Below are 21,745 nucleotides of genomic sequence, written 5' to 3'. Positions count from 1 at the left end.
AGATCTCATATTTAAGAGGTCCTGCCATGCTTTTTTCTATTACAAGGGATGTTTACAATCCTTGTAATAGGAATAAAAGTGACACAATTTTTTTTTTTTTTTTAAACAGTGTAAAAATAAATAAAATATTTTAAAATAAATAATAAAAAAAAAAAAAAATTTTTTAAAACCCCCCTGTCCCGACGAGCTCGCACGCAGAAGCGAACGCATACGCGAGTAGCGCCCGCATATGAAAACGGTGGTCAAACCACACATGTGAGGTATCACAGCGACCGGTAGAGCGAGAGCAATAATTCTAGCCCTAGACCTCCTCTGTAGCGCAAAATATGCAACCTGTAGAATTTTTTAAACGTCGCCTATGGAGATTTTTGAGGGTAAAAGTTTGACGCCATTCCACGAGCGGGCGCAATTTTCAAGCATGACATGTTGGGTATCAATTTACTTGGCGTAACATTATATTTCACAATATAAAAAAAATTGGGATAACTTTACTGTTGTTTTATTTTTTTATTCAAAAAAGTGAATTTTTTCCAAAAAAAGTGCGCTTATAAGACCGCTGCGCAAATACGGTGCAAAAAAAAGTATTGCAATGACCGCCATTGTATTCTCTAGGGTGTTAGAAGAAAAACCATATATAATGTTTGGGGGTTCTAAGTAATTTTCTAGCAGAAAACCCTGTTTTAAACATGTAAACACCTAAAATCCAAAACGAGGCTGGTCCTTAAGTGGTTAAAGAATATAGCACTTATTTTTAGTGTTTTACGTAGCTATACCTGCAGAAAAGGACCCGCTTGAAGTGATCTAGCAGGGCTTCATTTTCTGCCTAATGTTTCACTCTAAGCTTTGCCAAAAAAAACTGGAAGCTGATTGGTTTCTATGCAAAGCTGCACAAGATTTTGCACTCTCCAGTTTTAGTAAGTCAACCCCAATGCAAGTTAGAATTCCCAGACTAGAGATTCTGTTAAATCTATTCATACTTTCAGACCTCATTGCAGACGCGATTTTCCAATATCCAGTCTAAATGCCATTTCTGGGAATGTGACTTAATTTGCAGTTAGGCTGAATAGGTCGAGCTTCACTGCATCCCAAATTAGTTTAGTGCTCAGAAGTCAGACAATATCTGCTTCCATTGGAGGAGTAAAACTACTTCTTAAAAAGTAGAAAAGCAAATGGGAAAAATTCTCTTTGAAGATGGCTCATGCTATTTGTTGTAAGGCTCATTCCGCCTTGGTTCACACTGGAGCATTTTGACATGCGATTCGACATGTTAAATCGCATGTCAAATTGGGATCATTCGCAGTCAATGGCACCATCCTAATCGGTGCGACGCCGCATCTGCGGCGCTGCACCGATTTCAAAAAGTAGTTTCTGTACTACTTTTTGTAATTTCAGGCTGCGATTTACATTGACATCTGTGCAGAAACCTGCACAGATGTCTCTAAAATCGCGGCCGAAATTGGGACTGACATGCAGCAGTGAAATCGTGCGAGTTCAGCTGAACTGGCATGGCTTCATGCCCGCAGCTCAGTTTGAACCTGGGCTTCAAGTCAGTTGTATGCTAAACAAAATCAGAACACACCTTTTATAGATATAGCCAATTAGAAGGAACCAAAAGCTGATCTTTATAGTGTATACATATGGAAAGGAAAGAATTTTTTTTATGTGTACTGAAATGTTTATTTTCCAGATTCACACTCAACAAAGCTGTACGTCACAAAGTGTGAATTACAAGTGACTGTATGTGTACCATCACAAAAAACAAAACTGTAAAAATACAAACAAGTATAATTTTCTGAAATGATAGCATGTGGTTTAAGCTAACTGCAATAATTGTACCAACTGAAATGTAAAAGAAAAGGAAACTTCTTATGCATCATTGTGCAGACAAAGCAGGATCAAAGGTTATTAGAGAGGAAGAATAAAATAAACAACTACAATTTATCACAGTACATTGACCACAGGGGATATATATGGTACAGGCTGGGAGAGACCTGAACCATCTTTACTGTGCATTAATGACAGAGGGAAGCAGCAAAGCGTGCAGGTAAAGTGGAACTATACTCTCTCAATCGACATTAACTGTTTAAAATTCTTATGCTGCAAGCATTAGCAAATAGAAAGGAAGGTATATTATATTTTCTTGTTTTAACCATTTTTTTTTCACAATTGTTCATTTGCTTCCTGGTTTCTGGCCTATGCCAAAATGATGTCATACATTCCAGGAGATTTCACTGGCATTTTTTTCCTCAAATTTGGATGAGGGGAGGAGAGGCTTTCTCAGCCAAGCACTCCCTCCTGCCTCATGCCTGAGCTAAGGGTTGATGGATTCCAGAAAGTAAATGCTACATGCATCATCTGCCCTTACTAAAGATGGCCATGGCTAGAAATGCTAGGGGGTGTTTTTTAAAGTGGTAGCAAACTTTTTTATCTTTTATCTACAGGTAAGCCTGTAATAAGGCTTACCTGTAGGTACTGTGAATATCTCCTAAACTTGCATTGTTTAGGAAATATTCAGAGTGCATGTGGCCGGTAACATCACCGGCGCATGTGCTCTGAAGGTCCGGCATACTGTGTTGGACCTTCAGAGTCCATGCCATCAATGGCGGCTCCCATGCGCATGCAGCCACTCACATAGCCGAAGGCCGCGAACCCGGAAGGAAGACCTCACATACACAATGCATCTGTTTTGGGGGGAGGAAAAGCTGGAGGTCGTCTTTAAATTGTGTTTTCAGTTTGTGGTGCTCAGATACAGTTTAGCCCCACATTAACAACTTTCTTCTTGTCATCAAGGCCTCAATGTACTGCATATTCAAAAAGTTAGATATCTCTGTGTACAGTAGCAAGTGCTTGTGATTTTGACAATTTTCACCATAAACAGCTTGCGATTCAAATTGGTTGGAGGGTTTGATAGTATAATCAGATTCCTCTGTGCATAGTCAGCTTAACCACCTCAATACAGGGCACTCTACCCCCTTCCTGCCCAGACCATTTTTCAGCGGTGTCGCACTTTGAATGACAATTGCGCGGTCATGCAACACTGTACCCAAAATCAATTTTTAATCATTTTCTTCAGAGATTTCTTTTGGTGGTAGTTAATCACTGCTGGGTTTTTTATTGCTTACCAAAAAAAAGAAAAGAAAAAAGACCGAAAATTTTAAAAAAAATAAAGAGAAATTTTTCTCTTTCACTGATGTGCGCTCAGGAGGAGGCACTGATGAGGTGGCACTTATGTGCACTGATGAGGTAATACTTATGGGTGGCACAAGTGGGCAGTAATGGCTGGCACCAGTAATGGGCACCAATTTGTGTCCTTGATGGGTATTGATTGGTGTCACTGATGGGCACTCATGGGCATTGATTGGTGGCACTTCTGGGGCTTTACTGTGATCAGTGCCCAGATTACATGCCCTGTTTTTCCCTGCGAGGAGATGCCACTGATCGGCTCTCCTCGTTGCACACTCTTTCAGTGTGAGGCGATGAGAGCCGATTACCGGCACTTCCTGTATTTACATGTGACCGGCTGTGATTATACACAGCCCATCACATGGTTAAAGAGCCGTGGCAGCAACTGTTCGGGTGTGCCGTCATATGACGTCCACCCAGAACGAGAGCCGCACCGTTCCTCTGTCATTTGATGGTGGGCGGGTGGCAAGTGGTTAAAGCAAAAACTTAAAGCGATACTAAAGTCTTTTTTTTTTTCTTTAAAAATAACAAACATGTTATACTTAACTGCTCTGTGCAGTGGTTTTACATAGAGCAGCCATGGTCATCCCCTTCATGGGTCCCTCTCCCTCGCAGGCTCTCCTGGCCCCTCCCTCTTGTTGAGTGCCCCCACAGCAAGCAGGTTGCTATAGGGTAGTGATGTCAAATCTTGGCACTCCAGATGTTTTGGAACTACATTTCCCATGATGCTCATGCACTCTGCAGTGTAGTTGAGCATCATGAGAAATGTAGTTCCAAAACATCTGGGGTGCCAAGATTCGCCATCACTGCTATAGGGGCAACTAAGGCAAGCCACTGCTCTGTGTGTCCATTCAGACAGAGCCGTGGCTCAGCCCCACCCCCTCTCTCTTCTCATTGGCTCACTGACTATGATTGACAGTAGCGGGAGCCAATGGTGCCCACTCAAAAGAATAAGTGCCTGCACATCACAGTTCGTTCCTAATGCTTTTATTAAGAAATCCCAAGGTGGCATCGCAGGACACAAACAATTTGCATGGTGGACGCGTTTCACTCAATAAAGAGTTGCTTACTCATGAGTAAGGTGAGCCGAGGCTAGCACTCACGCACGGGTTCCATTAGGCTTATTCATCTCACCCGGAGAAGCAAGTTCCCTTCACTTCAAAAGGTGCCCACTGCTGTGTCTCTGCCAATCAGGTGAGAGAGTCCCCGGACTTCGTGGCTCTCTTGCAACATTGCTGGGTCGAGAGAAAGCTCAGGTAAGTATTAGGGGGGCTGATGCACAGAAGGTTTTTATCTTAATGCATTAAAATGAAAAACCTTCAGCCTTTAGAACCACTTTAAGGTGTAGTAATTCCTCCAAATGTGTCCAGTTGTTTTTATGGGGAGTATAGAAGAATAACCTCTATATTTATCTGCGAATATTAAGTTACAAAGATCCCAAATTATGCAGTTTGCACATATTTGTGCTTAATTAGGATTAAAAAAATAGGTAATGTCTGTAGGTCTGTATATTAGGCATTGGTAAAAAAAAAGTGCTAAAGGCAAAAGATTTTTTACCTTAATGCATTCTCTACATCAAAGGAAAAAAACATTCCAATAGCAGCTACTAACCCCCCAAACATTTACCTGGGTCTTCTCTTGATCCAATGCTGCAGCTGTCTTTTGCCAGCTCAAACACCAAGAACCGAGGGATCACATGCCTGTCAAGTCACCAGCTCTTTGCTTTGCCCCTCCAGCGCTCATTAGAGTTTCGGACTGGGAGGGGTGGAAGTGGCTGGCTCAGGCTCTCAGTGGTGCATCGAGAGGCCAAGTCAGCTGCCGGTCAGAGATCCCTGCAGACCGGCTCTGTGATGTCAGCCAACAGCAAGCTATAACAGGCAAGCACCTGGGTGGATCCCAGCGATATGGTTGTAATCCTTCCTTCCTGGAGTGGCTCTGTGATGTCAGCTGACAGCAGTTGCGGCTGATTCACAGTCACAGGAGAGCAAAAATAAGTGCACTCCTGTGACCCACAAGAGAAATATGGCTAAAAAGCTTTGGCCCTACTTTTCTTCTAATGCTTAGATGTTGCCAAACTCTTGAACAAGTTATGTTCGCTGTTATTCCTATTCATGATATTAACATTCTGGCAAACATCTAAGCAAAAATAAGTAAAAATATACAGTTTACTGTATATGGAGTTAAAAGGAATTCAGCAAACTAAATGTCTGTGGGCTTCAAAAATGTTACACACATTTATTTTTAGCAATGACAGCTTGACAAACTTGTTTGAGTAATTCCGTATCATTAAGTAGTGGTTAAGTGGTTTGGGTAACAAGATGCAGATAGAAAGAAGTATCACATGGGAAGGCGCATTGCGAAAGACTTGAGAAGTTGGCAGGAACTAGGTGTCTTCAATTATTAAAAACTGCCAAATGTGGCTAAATTTCTCACACTTTTTTTTTTCTTTTAGCGAGCAGCTTCTAAGTTAAGAAAACTGCATAGGTCCTTCGTGACAAAGTGACCCTTGAGATCAGCGATAGAAGGGTTAACAACTGCTGAACTAAAGTAAAACCAGCATCGACACTGCTTGTCTTACCATCAGTAAATACTGCATGTTAAATGATCGGCAGACCCAAACCTATAGAACTTCATGATTCTTGCTAAAATGAGAATCACGATTTTTTTTTGCTTAGAATAAAGATCACAATTCTCTCACAATTCTCGCGGCGTAACATCATCTTTCACATTATACAAAAAAATTGGGCTAACTTTATGGTTTCGTTTTTTTAATTCATTAAAGTGTATTTTTGCCAAAAAATTGTGTTTGAAAGACCGCTGCACAAATACAGTGTGACATAAAATATTGCAACAACCGCCATTTTATTCTCTAGGGTCTCTGCTATAAAAAAATATATATAATGTTTGGGGGTTCTAAGCAATTTTCTAGCAAAAAATACTGATTTTAACTTGTAACAAGTGTCAGAAAAAAGTTTAGTCTTGTCAAGTGGTTAAACTGCCCTCATTTACAGACCGAAGTTCATTCCTTTGATCTAAAAGAACCAAAGTTACATTGTTTATAGTTATCTCAGCACTGAGGAATGTTGTGATAAACTTGGCAGGCTGTCTGTTTTTTTGTTGTTGTTTCTTTTGACAGCTGTCAGCTATGAGCAGAGAAGGGCTCTGCACTGAATTGTGGAAATGTTGTATCAAGATCATGGGGGGTTGAATCGAGGTTTGCGATTTTTTAATGATGTTTTTTTAGCTGATGTTTTATGCAATACCAAGCTGTTGAGTAAAATATATGTAAACGATCACCTTGTAAAACAACCAATTCTATTTAAAATAGGCAAAACATTTGTGTATACATATAAAAAAACATTATAGATACTTTTTTCTTTTAATAAGTGATCCCATAATCTGTTCCCAGCTACATAAGGGACTTGGGGAAGGATCAGACTGATTTATAGGTCATATGGTATTATTACTCAGAAAGCCTGATCATGACCTAAAGTGAAGTGGAAGTGTACCCTAGTGAATACATTTTTTTTAATTTGAATATTGTTTTGATGTGGGAGCACATGACAGTGTGAGCAAGTTGCGGTCTTACACTTAAAAAATACAGATTGTAGCACAGGAGTATCATACATACATTTTTTACACAAGTATTAGGACTATGAAATGTTGGGGTAACATATTCTTTATTAAACAAGAAAAAGAATAAAAGACCTGACTCGGGCTCAACCTCTCAACAAATTCCACTTGTGTCCAGATCCATAAGCAAGGGGACACTAGGGACAACTTGGCACTTCTCTATAATGTCAGCGGCGGCTTCTCTGTATAGGCGGGTGCAGAAGAGGTAGTTGACAACGGAAGCCCCTTAGTAACTCTATGGGTGACGTCACTTCCCAGCCATTGTCGGCCGTCTCCTACACGAAGCATCCGCCGCTGGAGACCGGACCAGAAAGGCTTCAGAAAAGATATGTATAGCAATTATTGCTTTACAAGGCTAGATAGGTTAGTCTTAGATTGTGGCTGTAAGTAGATTTAGAGATTATATGTTTTAGGCTGAACTTCCACTTTAACATATTCTTTAAAAGGAGACCTTTCCTAAAAGTAAATTACTTCCTGATACGCAGCTTTATGTCACTGGCAGCAAAAGGGTTAAAGAAACCCTTACAATTGGCAACAGGAGACTACATTGCTGGCTTCTCATCTTAGAAATGGTAGCTGCTTAGCCATCACCCTGACCATCTTAATTCAAATACTTTGGTTAACTAACTGAAAACAAGCAAATAATGACATCTGACTTTAACCACTTGCAGACCAGCCGCCCACAATGTACTGCGGATGGGTGACCCGCACAGGCAAAGCGCCATACCTGTATGTCACTGCCTGCTTCCGGGTGATTGTACACAGCAGGAGCCTGTCGGCAAGTCCTGGCCAATCATTTACGGCCAGGACCTGCTAATTGGCTGTGTACAATCACAGCCCAGAGCTCTTTGTTGACAATCAACACAGAGCTCTGTATAGAGAACGATCCCAAAGCAGGGATGGGAAATTTAGAGATCTACTAGTAAAAGCACACTTTACACATATTACACTTAGTTAGGCACACATTTAACCCCTTAATCGCCCTAGATGTTAACCGCTTCCCAAACAGTGTCATTAGTACAGTGACAGTGTATAGTATTACTGAACACTGTATTAATGTCACTGGTGATGTCAGTGGCAGTCAGTTCCCTCCAGCGTCAGTGTCAGATTGCCTCCCGCACCCCCCCTTATAAGTCACAAATCATTGTTATTAGTAGTATAAAAAAATTAAATTAAATTCCCGCATATATATCATAGTTTGTAGGCGCTACAACTTTAATGCAAACCAATCAATAAACACTTTTTGGGATTTTTTAATTAAAGACATGTAGCAGAATACATTTTGGCCAAAAGTTATCTAGAAATTTGATTCTTGAAATTTTGTTTTTATAGAATGTGTTTTGTAGCAGTAAAAAAAAAATATATATATATTTTTTTATTTTTGTTTAATATGTATGCATTTTTCCGGTGAGTGGAACTAATATTTTCATCAGCAGCCCCCAAATGTCACTTAAGAAAGGTTTAAAAGGTGTAGGCTCCAAAGCTGGCACTCTGATGGCATCTTTACTGCCTGGTGAGGGACTGATGCCATGCCATCATTGAAGATAAAAAAGGACCAGGCCAGTGCTTGTTAGACAGTGAATCCAGTATTAGAACGAAAGCCCTGGAGCCTGCATGCTTTAAAAAGTTAAAAAATAGTATTTTACATTTTTATGTTGGCACGGGATTCTTTTAGAAGTCTGATAAAAAAATAAATAAATAAAAAACAGAATTTTTAAATTACCATTAAAATCCTTTTTTTTTTTTAACCACTTGCCTACCAGGCCTATTCTGACATTTCTCTCCTACATGTAAAAATCATAATTTTTTTAAAATTACATAGAACCCCCAAACATTATATATGTTTTTTTTAGCAAAGACCCTAGAGAATACAATGGCAGTCATTGCAACTTTTTATCTCGCATGGTATTTGCGCAGCAATTTTTCTAATGCGTTTTTTTGGGGAAAAAAACAGTTTTGTGCTTTAAAAAAAAAAACAAAAAATAGTAAAGTTAGCCCAATGTTTTTACATAATATGAAAGATGATGTTACGCTGAGTAAATAGATACCCAACATGTCACGCTTCAAAATTGCACACGCTCGTGGAATGGCGCCAAACTTCGCTACTTAAAAAACCCCTTAGGCGACGCTTTAAAATTTTTTACTAGTTACATGTTTTGAGTTACAGAGGAGGTCTAGGGCCAAAATTATTGCTCTCGCTCTAACGTTTGCGGCGATACCTCACATGTGTGGTTTGAACACCGTTTTCATATGTGGGTGGGACTTACGTATGCGTTCGCTTCTGCGTGCGAGCTCACGGGGACAGGGGCACTTTAAAAAAAATGTTTGTTCTTTTTATTGTTAATTTTACTTTATTTATTTTAGCTTGACACTTTTTTTCCCCCAAAAAATTGTTTTGATCACTTTTATTTCTATTACAAGGGATGTAAACATCCCTTGTAATAGGAATAAGCATGACAGGTGCTCTTTACAGTGAGATGTGGAGTCAATAAGACCTCACCTCTAGGCTTAGAAGCCTGAAATAAAAAAAAAAAAAATCACCGCTTCCCAGCCAAAGCGGCGCTGTTTTTTTTAATACAGAGGCCGGGCGTGACGTCATAACATCGCGCCCGGCCTCCAAACGATCATAGAGACTCCGGCGACCATCTGGTCCGCCGGAAATCTCTATGCTAAACATCCAGGGCTGACGGATCCTGTGACCGACTCACCGAGCGGTGAGTTAGTACAAGCACTGGAGGGCGGCGGGAGGGGGGGAGGCGTCCCCTCTCGCCTCCCATAAGAACGATCAAGAGGCGGAACAGCTGCTATGATCGTTCTTATGGTGCGCAGATTCGCCGGCTCTAAAAGACGATATCTGGATGATGTCTGTAGCTATAGGCATCATTCAGATATACCCACTCAAAGCCGAGGATGTCATTTGTCGTACGGCGGGCGGGAAGCGGTTAAGTACATTATGGGATTTGCATTCAGGTATATTGGATTATGCTGCTGCCTTCAGAAGATGGGACAGTGGCTAAACAAAGATGTAAGCAGGGCAGTATAGCCCTCCCAGTTCTTACTTCAAGAAAAGGATTTTTACAGTAAGTCAAAAATTCTATTTTATTATCAGATATTATGGGACACAGGATATAGGTGCATTGGGAAGTTAAAAAGCAGTCCAACTCAGGGGTCGTCAACAGAGCAAACAAAGGAAGGACTACAAAAACCAACAGGTTAACCGAGGTGACTAAACAGAGCTTACAAAATCACCTAAAGAACTTAAAACCAAACATGATGAAGTTTAGTTTTGCTGTTATAGTGAAACACTTTGATATCAGCACGCAGTGACGTCACCATGACCACACCTTATGCAGCCCTAGAAGCAACAGTATCAGCGGACAGCATCACTTCCACTAATAGTCTTGTAGCATTCGAGGAGTATACACATACTAACAGGATGGATACGTTTTAGTGGCAGTGAGTGCAGTGATGAGTGAATTGACCGATGCGCGATAATAATACTGAGACTTCCAAGCTGGGACAACAGCAGCTCTCTGTTAGTTGCAACTAACCTGTATAAGGCCTTCAAACTTTGCTTATGCCACTGCATACCAATCTGTAACTCCTCTCTAGCTACTGGCTTTATATTCTGCCGGCTGCTTGCTATTCTTTTCATGTTGCTACATGAAGAAAACTTTCTCATGCCATGACCCTGAGTTGGATGGATGGATGTTTTTTCACTGTGTATAGATTTAAGATAATTATTACAGGTTTATAATTGAATTTCTCCTCTGGGACAATTCATATCCGCCATTAGGTTTAATAATGGTTATTCTTTATAGCTGTCTTGATTTATAAGCACATGAAACATATGGGCAGTGCTCTAATATAATTTTTATTGAAATTGTTTGGATTGTGCCTTTACTGTTCTGAATTTGACCAAGTGATAAAATATAATTCCATGGGTTGTCACAGAGGCCATTAGGATGTCCGGATGTTTGTGCAGATAAAAACAACGCTATCCTTTTTAAATGTAGGTTAGGTGAAGAGTATTGCGTTTTGTCATTTTGGTAATTTTTACTATATATTACTAATTTGTAACATTGTGTAATTGTTTAGAACAGTGGCCTCCAAACTACGGCCCTTTTCATGCTTTTATCTGGCCCCTGGGGCACCATTTCACCCACTGATACCAACAATGGGGCATAATTCCTCCCACTTACACCAACAATGGGATACAATTGCTCTCACTAATACCAACGATGTGGAACAATTCCTCCCAATAACACCAACAATGGAGCCTAATGACATCAATGATGGGGCACAGATCCTCCTTTTGCATGCCTTTATCCAGCCTTGGGGCACTATTTCATCCACTGATACCAACAATGGGGCATAATTCCCCCAAACTTACACCTATGAAGAGGTATAATTCCTCCCATTGACACCAATAATGGGGCACAATTCCTCCCAATGAAACCAACAATGGAGCCTAATAAAAACAATAATGGGGCACAATTACTCACATTGAAACAAAATGATGGGGCGTTATTTTTTCCCACAGTCTGGCCCCCCTAAAGTCTGAAGGACAGTAAATTGGCCCTTTGCTTAGAAAGTTTGGAGACTCCTGGTTTAGAACCTAGAGCGGTAGTAAAGTCCACTTTGTGATTTTTACCTACAGGTAAGCTTATAATAAAGAAAAAAAACTCTGATCATAATGTAAATAGCATTATGTAAATTAAACACATGAAAGACATGTTTGCTTTCATTTCTAAACACAGACATTCATTATTCTTTAAAAAAAAAAATCTTTGTACTTTTCTCATCTGCCCCATGTGACATGTCACGTGAGATAGCTAAGGATTGTAATTTCATAGCAGAGTATTTCCTCATTGCTCTGCTGTTTTTTCACTGATTTCTAAGTAAATATGTTGTCAGGGCTGGGCTCAGCCCTTCCTTCTCTGAGCTGGCTGCTCAGCTGTCGGTTAATTGCCAGCTCCAATCTCTCCACAGTCACTCACCTGTTGATGATATCCTGCTCGTCAGTCCTGCTTACTTAAGCCATCCAGCCCAGATGATCTCTGCCTTCGCCTTGGTCACACCGCTAGAGACGCTCTCCTGTGTTCCTGTTAAAAGACTTGCTTGGCTGACATTCCTTCTGGCTCCAGATCCTACTCTACTACGCTGTTCTCTGGCTCCCTGACATTTTGGTTTGTCTGACTATCTGTTCCGGTTCCTGAACTCTGGCTATGTTTTGACTACGTTTACTCTGTTACGGTTTTTTATTATTATTAAACAAGTGTGATTTAACTGTACTTCTGTCTCAGTCTGATTCATGGTTTCTGACATATGTGGACAGACCACTAGCAGTTGTGATTGATTAAAATAACATTACGTGTAACAAAACACATGAAAGCAAGCATTGCTTTCATGGGTTTGTTTCACGTAAAGTTATTTACATTTAGATCCTTTTTTTTTTCCATTTTTATCTTTTTTTTTCAAATATTCCAACTGTATCTGGCAACTAGGTCAAATGTTGGTGTGAAAATATACTATTAGCACAAAGCAACAAAACACACTAGTGACATTAAAGAAGATGAAATATATCACATGGTACCTACATCTTTAAACTCTGCTTTCAATACCGCATGCCCTAATGTTGACTGCCACTGTAGTCTTCTGCCACTGTGTTTTGCCAGGTAAAAAGTTTTAAATATTTCCTGAAGTTTCACCATCTGGAAGAAAACGAGGAGAAAATATTAGTGTTTGCTCTTTAACCCAACCGTAGCTGGGTTTCAGATACAAATATTCAAGAATAAGAGGATATTTAGAATGCTTTGTGTATGTAGAGGAGATTGCTCTTTGCACAACTATTTCTCAGAGTTTTGTTAATTTTAACTGACCAATGTAAAATAAATGTGTACTCTGTAAATCATTGCTTGTTTACCTCTTTTTTCGTCAACATACTTCACACTAAGCCTCGGTTCACACTGGGACGACTTGTCAGGCGACCTAGGTCGCCTGACAAGTAGCGCCCCGTTCAGTACAATGGAACCGTTCTAATCGGAGCGACGCAAGTCGCTCCGACTTAGAAAAAGGTTCCTGTACGACTTTGGGGGCGACTTGGGGCGACTTGCATAGACTTCTATACAGAAGTCGTTTTGCAAGTCGCCCCGGCAGTCGTGTGCAGGTCGCCTCGGTGAGGCGACCTGCAAGTCGTGCCGCCTCTGGTGTGAACCGAGGCTTACTGTTACCGTGCAACTCAGCAGAAAAGCTGAAAATTACTAACAACAGTGAAAGAAGCTCATATTCAAGTAATGCATGTAAAAATGTAAAGCATAATGTACATTATATGAAATATAAAAAAAAAAAAAACTAGAGAACTTAAAATGAAATGATAATGTGCTCTTATTACAAAAAACTCTAACTTACAAACAAGGTCTATGAACCTTCAAGAGGTTTAGACCTAAGCCCCCTTCCAGTTACAAGCAGGGGATTTGGTAAATGGTTTACAGGTATTGTTACAAAGCAGCAAAGGACTGTGTAAATCCTGCATAAGGCACCAAAGGCGGCCATACATGGATCAAAATACAGTCAATGCAGCAGAGACTGAATGAATTTCAATCCGTGTGTGTGACAGCCCCTGCTCATCAGCAGTAGATTGATCAACTTCTGTTGAAGGGACATGCAACCGCTGATCAGTGTGTTCAGGCAACGGCAGGTTCAGCTGTCAGAATACAATTTTCTGGCAGTGGGAGGGAATCCACCTTGTCTGTGGATAGAGGAATCGGTTAGTCATTTTTTCTTTCAGCCCGCTTGAAGGAAACTAAAGCTTGATTAAAAATTGGATGCTTCAGCAGGGAGCAGCCAAATTGGATTAGTGTGGGGTCGTCCCTGCTAAACAGAAGTCAATAGTTTGAGCGATTTCTGTCAAGGGACAAGCTGGAAAACTTTTATCAATCAGCGGCTGCAGCTGCTGATCAGTGTATTCTGAGAGCACTGAGTCCCGCCGGAAGGATTCCTTCATTCAGCTTGTTCTAATGCATGGAGGAATCTTGTTTACTTTCATTTAGCCCACTGGTTGAATGAAAAAAAAAAAAAAAAACTACCCATCTATGGCAATCATAACAGTATGAGGCCAGTTTTTTATCGATATGTAATTCGAAAGTCATTTTTTGGGAGGTGGATCTTGACATAGATACCTAGTTGCTTGAAATAACCTTTGTGTATTTAAAGTGGATCTAGTATCAGACATATATTTTTATGTTACATGGATATAGACTAAGTAATCCATCATTATAGCACGTAAAAGGTTTTTGTTACAGTATCATATTACTGCCACTGCCAATGCACTCATTTTTCTTACTTCCCAGATGATCAGTGGTATTTTTCTTTAGAACTCATCCAGGGTCTGCATCTACCTCTTGGCCTTCCCATAAATACCAAAAGTATAATTCCCTATAGCTGTTCTGGGCTGTATGTACATATGGTTAAACCTGGCTATACGTTGATCTTTTTTTTTTTTTTGTAAACTAGCAGATTAAAACGAGAAAAAAATGGCACTCAATGTGTGGATGGGGGAATCACTCTTGCTGTGCTACTGTGTTCTGGCAGAGGAGAGCCCTCCCCCAAACCCCTCCGTCAGAACACACGGATTAGTGTCGTCAGTCATTGCCAGTGGCACTGATCGGTCGGGAAAAACCCAACAGGCTGGTTGCACAAAAGTTGATCAGTAGATTAACTTCTGAACAACTAGCCTTCCCATACATGGATCAAAATTTGGATGGTCCCTGCTGAAACGGCCAAATTTTGATCCATTTATGGCCATCTATACGCAGATTAGTCCCCTACTGCTACCTACTGCAAAACTACAAAGTTGCAGTTGAGGTAATTGCTGGGGAAAGGTAAACAGAAGAATATCTTCTCTCCCTGCAACAGACTGATGAGATAAATGTTCCAGATTGCACCTCTTAGCCTAGCCACAGTTTTGCCTGGCTTGGCTTTATATATAACAAAAAATACACCTACATTAACATTATAGTTTATTATATCCACTCCTCTTTAAAAGTGGTCCTGTTTTTTGCTTTTCAAACTAGGTGATTATGCCTCTTAGTACATCAGGATATTACACAGTAGATGTAGTAGTATTATAAAGTAGACAAATGTGCTGATTTACTAAAAGGAGTTGGGAATCTTCTACTCAAAAATTGTGTGAATATTTACTGAAATGATTCAATCATTTGAAAGCACCTGTGTATAAAAGGAACACAACCTCAATCTGTTTCTGGGTTTCCTTACTTTTGTAATTATTCAAGATGCACTAAAAGTAAGAGCAAAGAGGTAAAGAAATTTAAAGCAGAACTTCACCCAAAAGGGGAAATTCCGCTTTCTTCCGCTTTCTTCCTTCTCCCCCTCGGGTACCCCCCCAAAATTGGGGGGGGTACCCAATTTTGACAGGTACTTGCTCCCTCTTCTGGTCAGTTTGCCACATCGATCTGAGCGCAAGTTTGGCCCTCCCCTCCTTCCCCAGCAGCCTCTTGGGAAACATCACAGGTCGCAGGAGACTGCTGGACCAATCATGGAGCGCAGCAAGATTTGCACATGCACAATGGGCAGCCAGCTGTGAAACCTCAAGGAAACACAGTCGGCTGCCCACAGGTATGATGCCAGCCCCTGCAGGCGAAGACCGGCAAAGAGCCAAGTTGGGCGAAGACATCGCTGGATCCTGGGACAGATAAGTATGTGTTTTTGAAAGTCAGCAGCTACAGTATTTGTAGCTGCTGAATTTTGTAATTTTTGTTTACAGGCTGGAGCTCCTCTTTTAACTTTGCCTTGCAAATACAGAACTGTATACAGTAAAATGTGCCAAACCACAGCCTTGCTTACCTCTGCAGGTAAATGCACCTCCATGGGTGTATAGGTTGGCCAGTATCCCATAGTCAGTATGTTGACAGTTAAGTCAATGTTGCCTGGGTCACTGTGATTCTGCATATGCTAAAAAGAAAAGTCAATAATTATGCTGTATAGTATTACAAATGCATATATAATAATGAGGTGTGTAATGAGAAAAAACTGTTACATATATTACCTTTGTTAAAGGTTGCTTGCATTTCAAAGCACATTAATTCATTAATATATCTAAAGGCACCAAATAACCTTGCAAGTATAACCTCTTAACTAAGGTCTCACTGTACAACAGTTCAGGCCTATGTAAACATGCATATATTTCAGCCTATCTATAGTCTTCTCTAGCCAGCAGTACAGGGAAGAGATGAAGAGAGCCGCTGTTTTTTTTATATGATGGCCAGATGGCATCCATACAAATCTGGGGAATGGTTGCTAAATGCGGAAAAGATCTAGTAAAGTGAGGTCCAAAAGGAAAGAGGGCAGTCTGATTCTTCACACCTTAAGCCTAAATGATGGTTTGTCTGATCCACCTAGAGAGGATGGGACAAGAAGCTAGGTTACCCTTCCAGTGCTCATCCAGAATAACAAAAACAAAATTAGCATTTCTCTGAGAGATATACTTACCACAGTGTGAATCACATCCAGACAATGAAGGGTAAATTTCCTTTTGACGAACAGCACCCACAGAAAGTGATGGAAGAACAAAATCCCGGTTGAGGAAAAGGGCAGAAACTACATTTGGTATGAAAGAAGTCTTGGGCCTCAACACTATCTTGTCCCCTATGCAGGACCAAAAAAATTGGATTTTTCCTACAGCTTACCTGTAAAATCTTTTTCTCGGAGTACATCACGGGACACAGAGCAGCTATAGTAATTACTATCTGGTTTATACGCCACCTATAGGGACACTGGCACAAAAAAGACAGCCCCTCTATATAACCCCTTCAATACAGGAGGTACCTCAGTTTTGTAGCAAGCAATTCCCAAAAGAGGGGAGGAACCTCTGTGTCCCGTGATGTACTCCAAGAAAATGATTTTACAGGTAGGCTGTAAGAAAAATCCTATTTTCCTTATCATACATCATGGGACACAGAGCAACTATAGTAATTACTATCTGGGATGTCCCAAAGCAATGCCCCTGAGGGGAGGGAGACACCATCATAGAAACTGCTCCCAAAGAAGGACCTACTCTGCTATTTGTAATACACTGAGGCCAAAGGCAGTATCTTCTACGTGATTGACATCGATCTGATAAAAACCCTGTAGATGTATAAACAAAAGACCAAATAGTGGTCTTGTACACCTGGGCCACTGACACCAGATGATGGATGGCCCAAGATACTCCCACACCTAGTAGAGAATCTCTCCCCAGAAAAAAAATTAGTTTTTTGCCATTTAAAACATAGGCATCATTAATAAACTGGCAGAACCACTGCTAATTATTCAACCTGGATGCCGCCTGCCCTTCCTGGGCTCTTCTGGTAGTACAAACCAGAATTCCAGACTTGTGCCGACAACTCAAGTAGACCCTGAGCGTCTGAACTACCTCTAGAGTAGGTAGCAATCTTTCTCCTGCCGACTTTGGATTAGGAGAAAAATAAAAGGCAAGACACTGTCCTGATTCAAGTGAAAACTAGAAACCCCTTAGGCAATAAAAAAGGATGAGGACGCAACATCACATTATGATGCAAGACCAAGAATGGCTCCTTGCATGAAAGAGCCGCTAACTCTGACACTGCACTTCGTGAAGTGATAGCAACCAAAGAAGCCACCTTCTGAGATAAAAAGACCAACAGAATTCCCCGATTGGTTCAAAAAGTTGTCTCTGCAAGGATAGACAAGATCAATTCAAGTCCCAAGGACACAAGAATGGCCTGATAGGCGTGACTGTCCAAGTTGCATGCTGTATGAGGTATGAAACAAGGAATGAGAAACAACTGCCCCTGGAAAAAAAAATGGATAGGGACGAACTCTGACCGTTAACGGTACTTAAGGCCAAACTCCTTTCCTCTACCGATTGGAGAAAGAAAAAGAAAATTTCCCACCCACATATTTCTGCGGGTGTCACTACCTGGCTTCACCCCAGGCAAAAAAATATTTTCAAATCCTGTAATTGAAGTTCTCCGAAACTGGCTTTCAGGTGTTCAACAGTGCTGAGATACAGGACTCAAGACCATCAGGCCCCGCTGGACTGGGAGTGTCCAAGGAACAACCCCCGCAGTACTCGCTTTGTCTGTGTACCAAGCCCCCCCCTGGGCTAATTCAGCCAACACTAATATCAGTGTTACCACCTTACGGATTCTTCGCAAAAGACGTGTCAGAATCCGAAACGGGGAAAAAAACAACAAATAAGGGAGAACCAGACCTTAAGGTGTTACCAGTACACGTACCCCAATTGGCAGTGGGACTCTTGTCCTGGACACACCTGTCCCAAACTGTTGTAGAACTTGGAATCTAGTAGGATTCCTTTGCAGAGTTTCCCCTGCCACTATCCTATACCTGGAATATGCCTTGGTGATAGAGACAGCACTTGTACTGTCCCAGACAGCATGTGGTACACCTTCCTCAGTCGCATAACCTCTGGTGCCTCCTTGGTGGTTGATATATATATAAGCCTGCAAAGGCATTTCCAGATTGAACCTACAACAGGTTTGTCCTATAATCCAGAGCTTTTTTTTTTTTTTTTTTTCTACACTCTATTGAAAAGCCAGTGGCGTGCAAAACACACCTCAAAAACTTCCACCCGGTGCCAAAAAAAAGTGCCCACACATAGAGAGTGAAACACAAAAACGTGCAATGGGTGTACAGAGTCCTCCACTAGGGAAGGACCTTACCCTGATCCCCCGGGGCGTTAGGCTCCAGACAGGGACTGAGGTACTCAGACAAAGGGTCCATCTGGCCGAAACCAGGCGGACCCCCACAACTGGAAGGTCTGCCGAAACAGACCGACCCAAGTACAGTGGGGCTCCCCCGAAGGGAGACCCCTCAAAGGAGAGGGCGAACCAAGCCAAAAGGCCTATGTCCACCCCCTCCCAAGACTTTCAGAGTAGGCCCGAGGACCCACACCCTATTTGCCACACAGTGACAAAACGTGTATACAAAAACAACCAAAAAAAGACAAAAAAGTGACAAACAGGGGTAAAAGAAAAAGTGGGGAAGATAGTGAGATGGGAGAGTGAAAGTGGCCATTGTGCTATACAATGGCCGGCCCTCCGGCCAGGCATAAAAATTTCCCCTGGTCCTGGCCAAAAGGCCCGGCCCAAGAGGCAGGTGCGAAAAATGTGTGTTGTGGTGAAGTGACCATGGTGCCATAAAATCAAGTGCTTACACACCGTGACTATATGGCACCCCTGAACTGCCACTTCAGGGGCACATTCACCACTGGCTTTTCGAAAAAGCCCTGACCCCCCAGCCCAGACCACAGAAGACCCCACCACAGGCAGAAAGGATATGGAGATCAGGAAGCCGGAAAGAGTCCTTTATCAGGCTCTGCCGTCGCTCCCATCACTCCCTCCTAATTACATTCGGGAAGTACTAACCACTCCCCCCTCCTCAAGAGGGAAGTAAGCGTTCTCTCCCGAATAACTGTCCGGAGCTAGATTTGCCCCAATCCAGGCCAGAAGGCCAGAGTCCCGACCCTCCGGTTCAGACCCCGTGGTTCTCCATCCCCATCAGAAGGCTTCCCTTTCGGCTACGAACCGCTCCAGGTCACCTTCACTCCAGCAGGCTTTGCATAGCAACCGCAATCCCATCTCTATTTCGACATAGATCAGGGACAGAAGCAAGCGCCACCTCCTGGAAACTGATAAGAACAGATACTACACTTGATCCTAGCCAAAAGGCCGAGAAGCAATTAGCAATAATCACGCCTCAGTTGAACCTCATTGGCTATGATACTGCCACTGCGCAAACCTATAATCCAGAGCTAGGCATACTGGCCTAAAATTCCAAGCTATTGTACAGTATTCTCTCCTGTGGAGACAAAGCCCACTGAACTGTAGCCAGCCTCATGTCAACTTAGAGAGACTGGCATCAGTGGTTATTATTTTCCAAATTCCTGAAAAGGAAGAATATCAAGCACCAATTTTTGCTCTGCAACACCCCAGAAACAGAGCCTTCCGGCAATGCAATGCCTGGATCTTCAAGTTCCAGACAGAGAATGAACCTCTACCAAGACCTGGAGTAGGGCTGTATGTAGAGAACGTGCTTTGACCTAAACACAGCTTCCTCCTGTAGAAATATATCGAAGGAACCCCTGGAATTGACTGCTTCCTGTGCAAAGAGTATTGAGGTAAAGAGTATTGAGGTAAAGAGTATTGAGGTAAAGAGTATTGAGGTAAAGAGTATTGAGGTAAAGAGTATTGAGGTAAAGAGTATTGAGGTGTCTTCAGCAAGCCCTGCACTGGGGCTAGATGCTTTGTGAACCCTCCGGAGCTGTGGCCAATCCAAAGGGAAGTTTCACAAAAAAAACGGCATTCCACTGCAATTACAGAAATCTTTAATGAGCCTGGAAACCATCCGTCACATGAAGATGTGCGTTTACAGATGATTATGGACCCCGAACCCTACCTCTTGCAGAGAGGTCATCACTGAACAGTCTAGCCCAGTGATGGCGAACCTTGGCACCCCAGATGTTTTGGAACTACATTTCCCATGATGCTCTGGCACTCTGCAGTGTAGATGAGCATCATGGGAAATGTAGTTCCAAAACATCTGGGGTGCCAAGGTTCGCCATTTCCCATGATGCTCTGGCACTCTGCAGTGTAGATGAGCATCATGGGAAATGTAGTTCCAAAACATCTGGGGTGCCAAGGTTCGCCATTTCCCATGATGCTCTGGCACTCTGCAGTGTAGATGAGCATCATGGGAAATGTAGTTCCAAAACATCTGGAGTGCCAAGGTTCGCCATCACTGGTCTAGCCTATCTGAAACAGGATGTTCAGCGGCTTGAGATTTCAAGATAGACCTCATGTCCCTATTTGGCTTTGGAACTGCTACCATTTAATTGTCTCACAATAATGAGCCCATAACTTCAGCTCCAAAAGCAAATGCAAGGCAAACAACTGACGACTCTGACAGACCCAGACAGTCCCAAAAGGTGCTCTTAACCTACCGGTTTTCTGCCGGCTAAAGATTTAACAAACCACCTCAGAGACTGCCCTAAGATTTTCTGGCCTGAGATACTCCCAAAACACAGCAGCCTCAGACAGGTTGGGAAAGCTTACAGCATCTGGTATCCCCGGACAGTCTCCCATCTATATACTAACCAGGCTTGATCCTGCTTAGGCTTCGAGCAAACAAGATCAGGCATGATCAAGGTGATGCGGCCGCAGTCTGATGAAAAATGAATGCAACAGGAAACACTGCAATGCCAAACACGACAGTAGCTCAGATGCACCCGACACCACTATCCATCGGGAGATGTGGACACCGCCAGATCCCTAAACCTGAGAGCGGTGCCCCTGCTTCCCCCAACTACCTCTCTTTTCTGGAACCATTTAACTGATATAACAGGCAAATAACGCAGCAACTATATTATCCGACCTAATATACAGTCCTCCAAAGATGCAGGCCTAAAACAATGTTGGTTTACCTCTATGCAACCCCTTAGGTATGCAAGTACCTAGGTATGCAAATATGCAGGTATAAAAGTATTCTTGCCATTCATGCATTATGTATGCAGTACACGGTCAATAAGCACACGCGCATGTGCCCCCAGGCAAACAAGCACCCAGGCTAGCCTATCTGCATGTAGTCCTATGCGTATAAGCACATATGTATGTAGCCCAGGAAAACAAGTACACATGTATACAGCTTAATGTAAATAAACATACGCATGCAGTACAAATGAATACATGCCAGCATGTGTTTAAGCAATATGCATCCATGGAAGCATGCGTTTATGGAAGCATGTGCTTATGCAACTATGCATTTAGGCAAAATATGTAAGTGTGCGCTGTACACACACATTCATGCAACATGTGCCAATGGAAACAAGCATTTTCGCAATAAGCAAGAATGCGCTTATGAAACGTGTTTATGC

The 21,745-nt window shown here is 42.0% G+C and overlaps 1 protein-coding gene and 1 pseudogene across 3 annotated transcripts in view; both read right to left on the bottom strand.

Moving 5' to 3' along the window:
* Positions 1–21,745, bottom strand: part of CUL4A (cullin 4A) — a 151,243-nt gene that overhangs the window by 29,202 nt on the left and 100,296 nt on the right. For all 3 annotated transcript variants that reach the window (XM_073614541.1, XM_073614540.1, XM_073614539.1), the window contains exons 16-17: positions 15,682–15,789; positions 12,417–12,530 (exon numbers count right to left, since the gene is read on the bottom strand). In XM_073614541.1, coding sequence (XP_073470642.1) covers positions 12,417–12,530; positions 15,682–15,789 — 222 coding nt within the window. The remainder of the gene's footprint in view (positions 1–12,416; positions 12,531–15,681; positions 15,790–21,745) is intronic.
* Positions 19,552–19,616, bottom strand: LOC141130206 (U4 spliceosomal RNA; annotated as a pseudogene).

The sequence above is a fragment of the Aquarana catesbeiana genome, linkage group LG02, assembly GCF_042186555.1.
Source record: "Aquarana catesbeiana isolate 2022-GZ linkage group LG02, ASM4218655v1, whole genome shotgun sequence".
NCBI lineage: Eukaryota > Metazoa > Chordata > Amphibia > Anura > Ranidae > Aquarana > Aquarana catesbeiana.
This window is presented reverse-complemented; position numbering and strand designations above follow the sequence as displayed.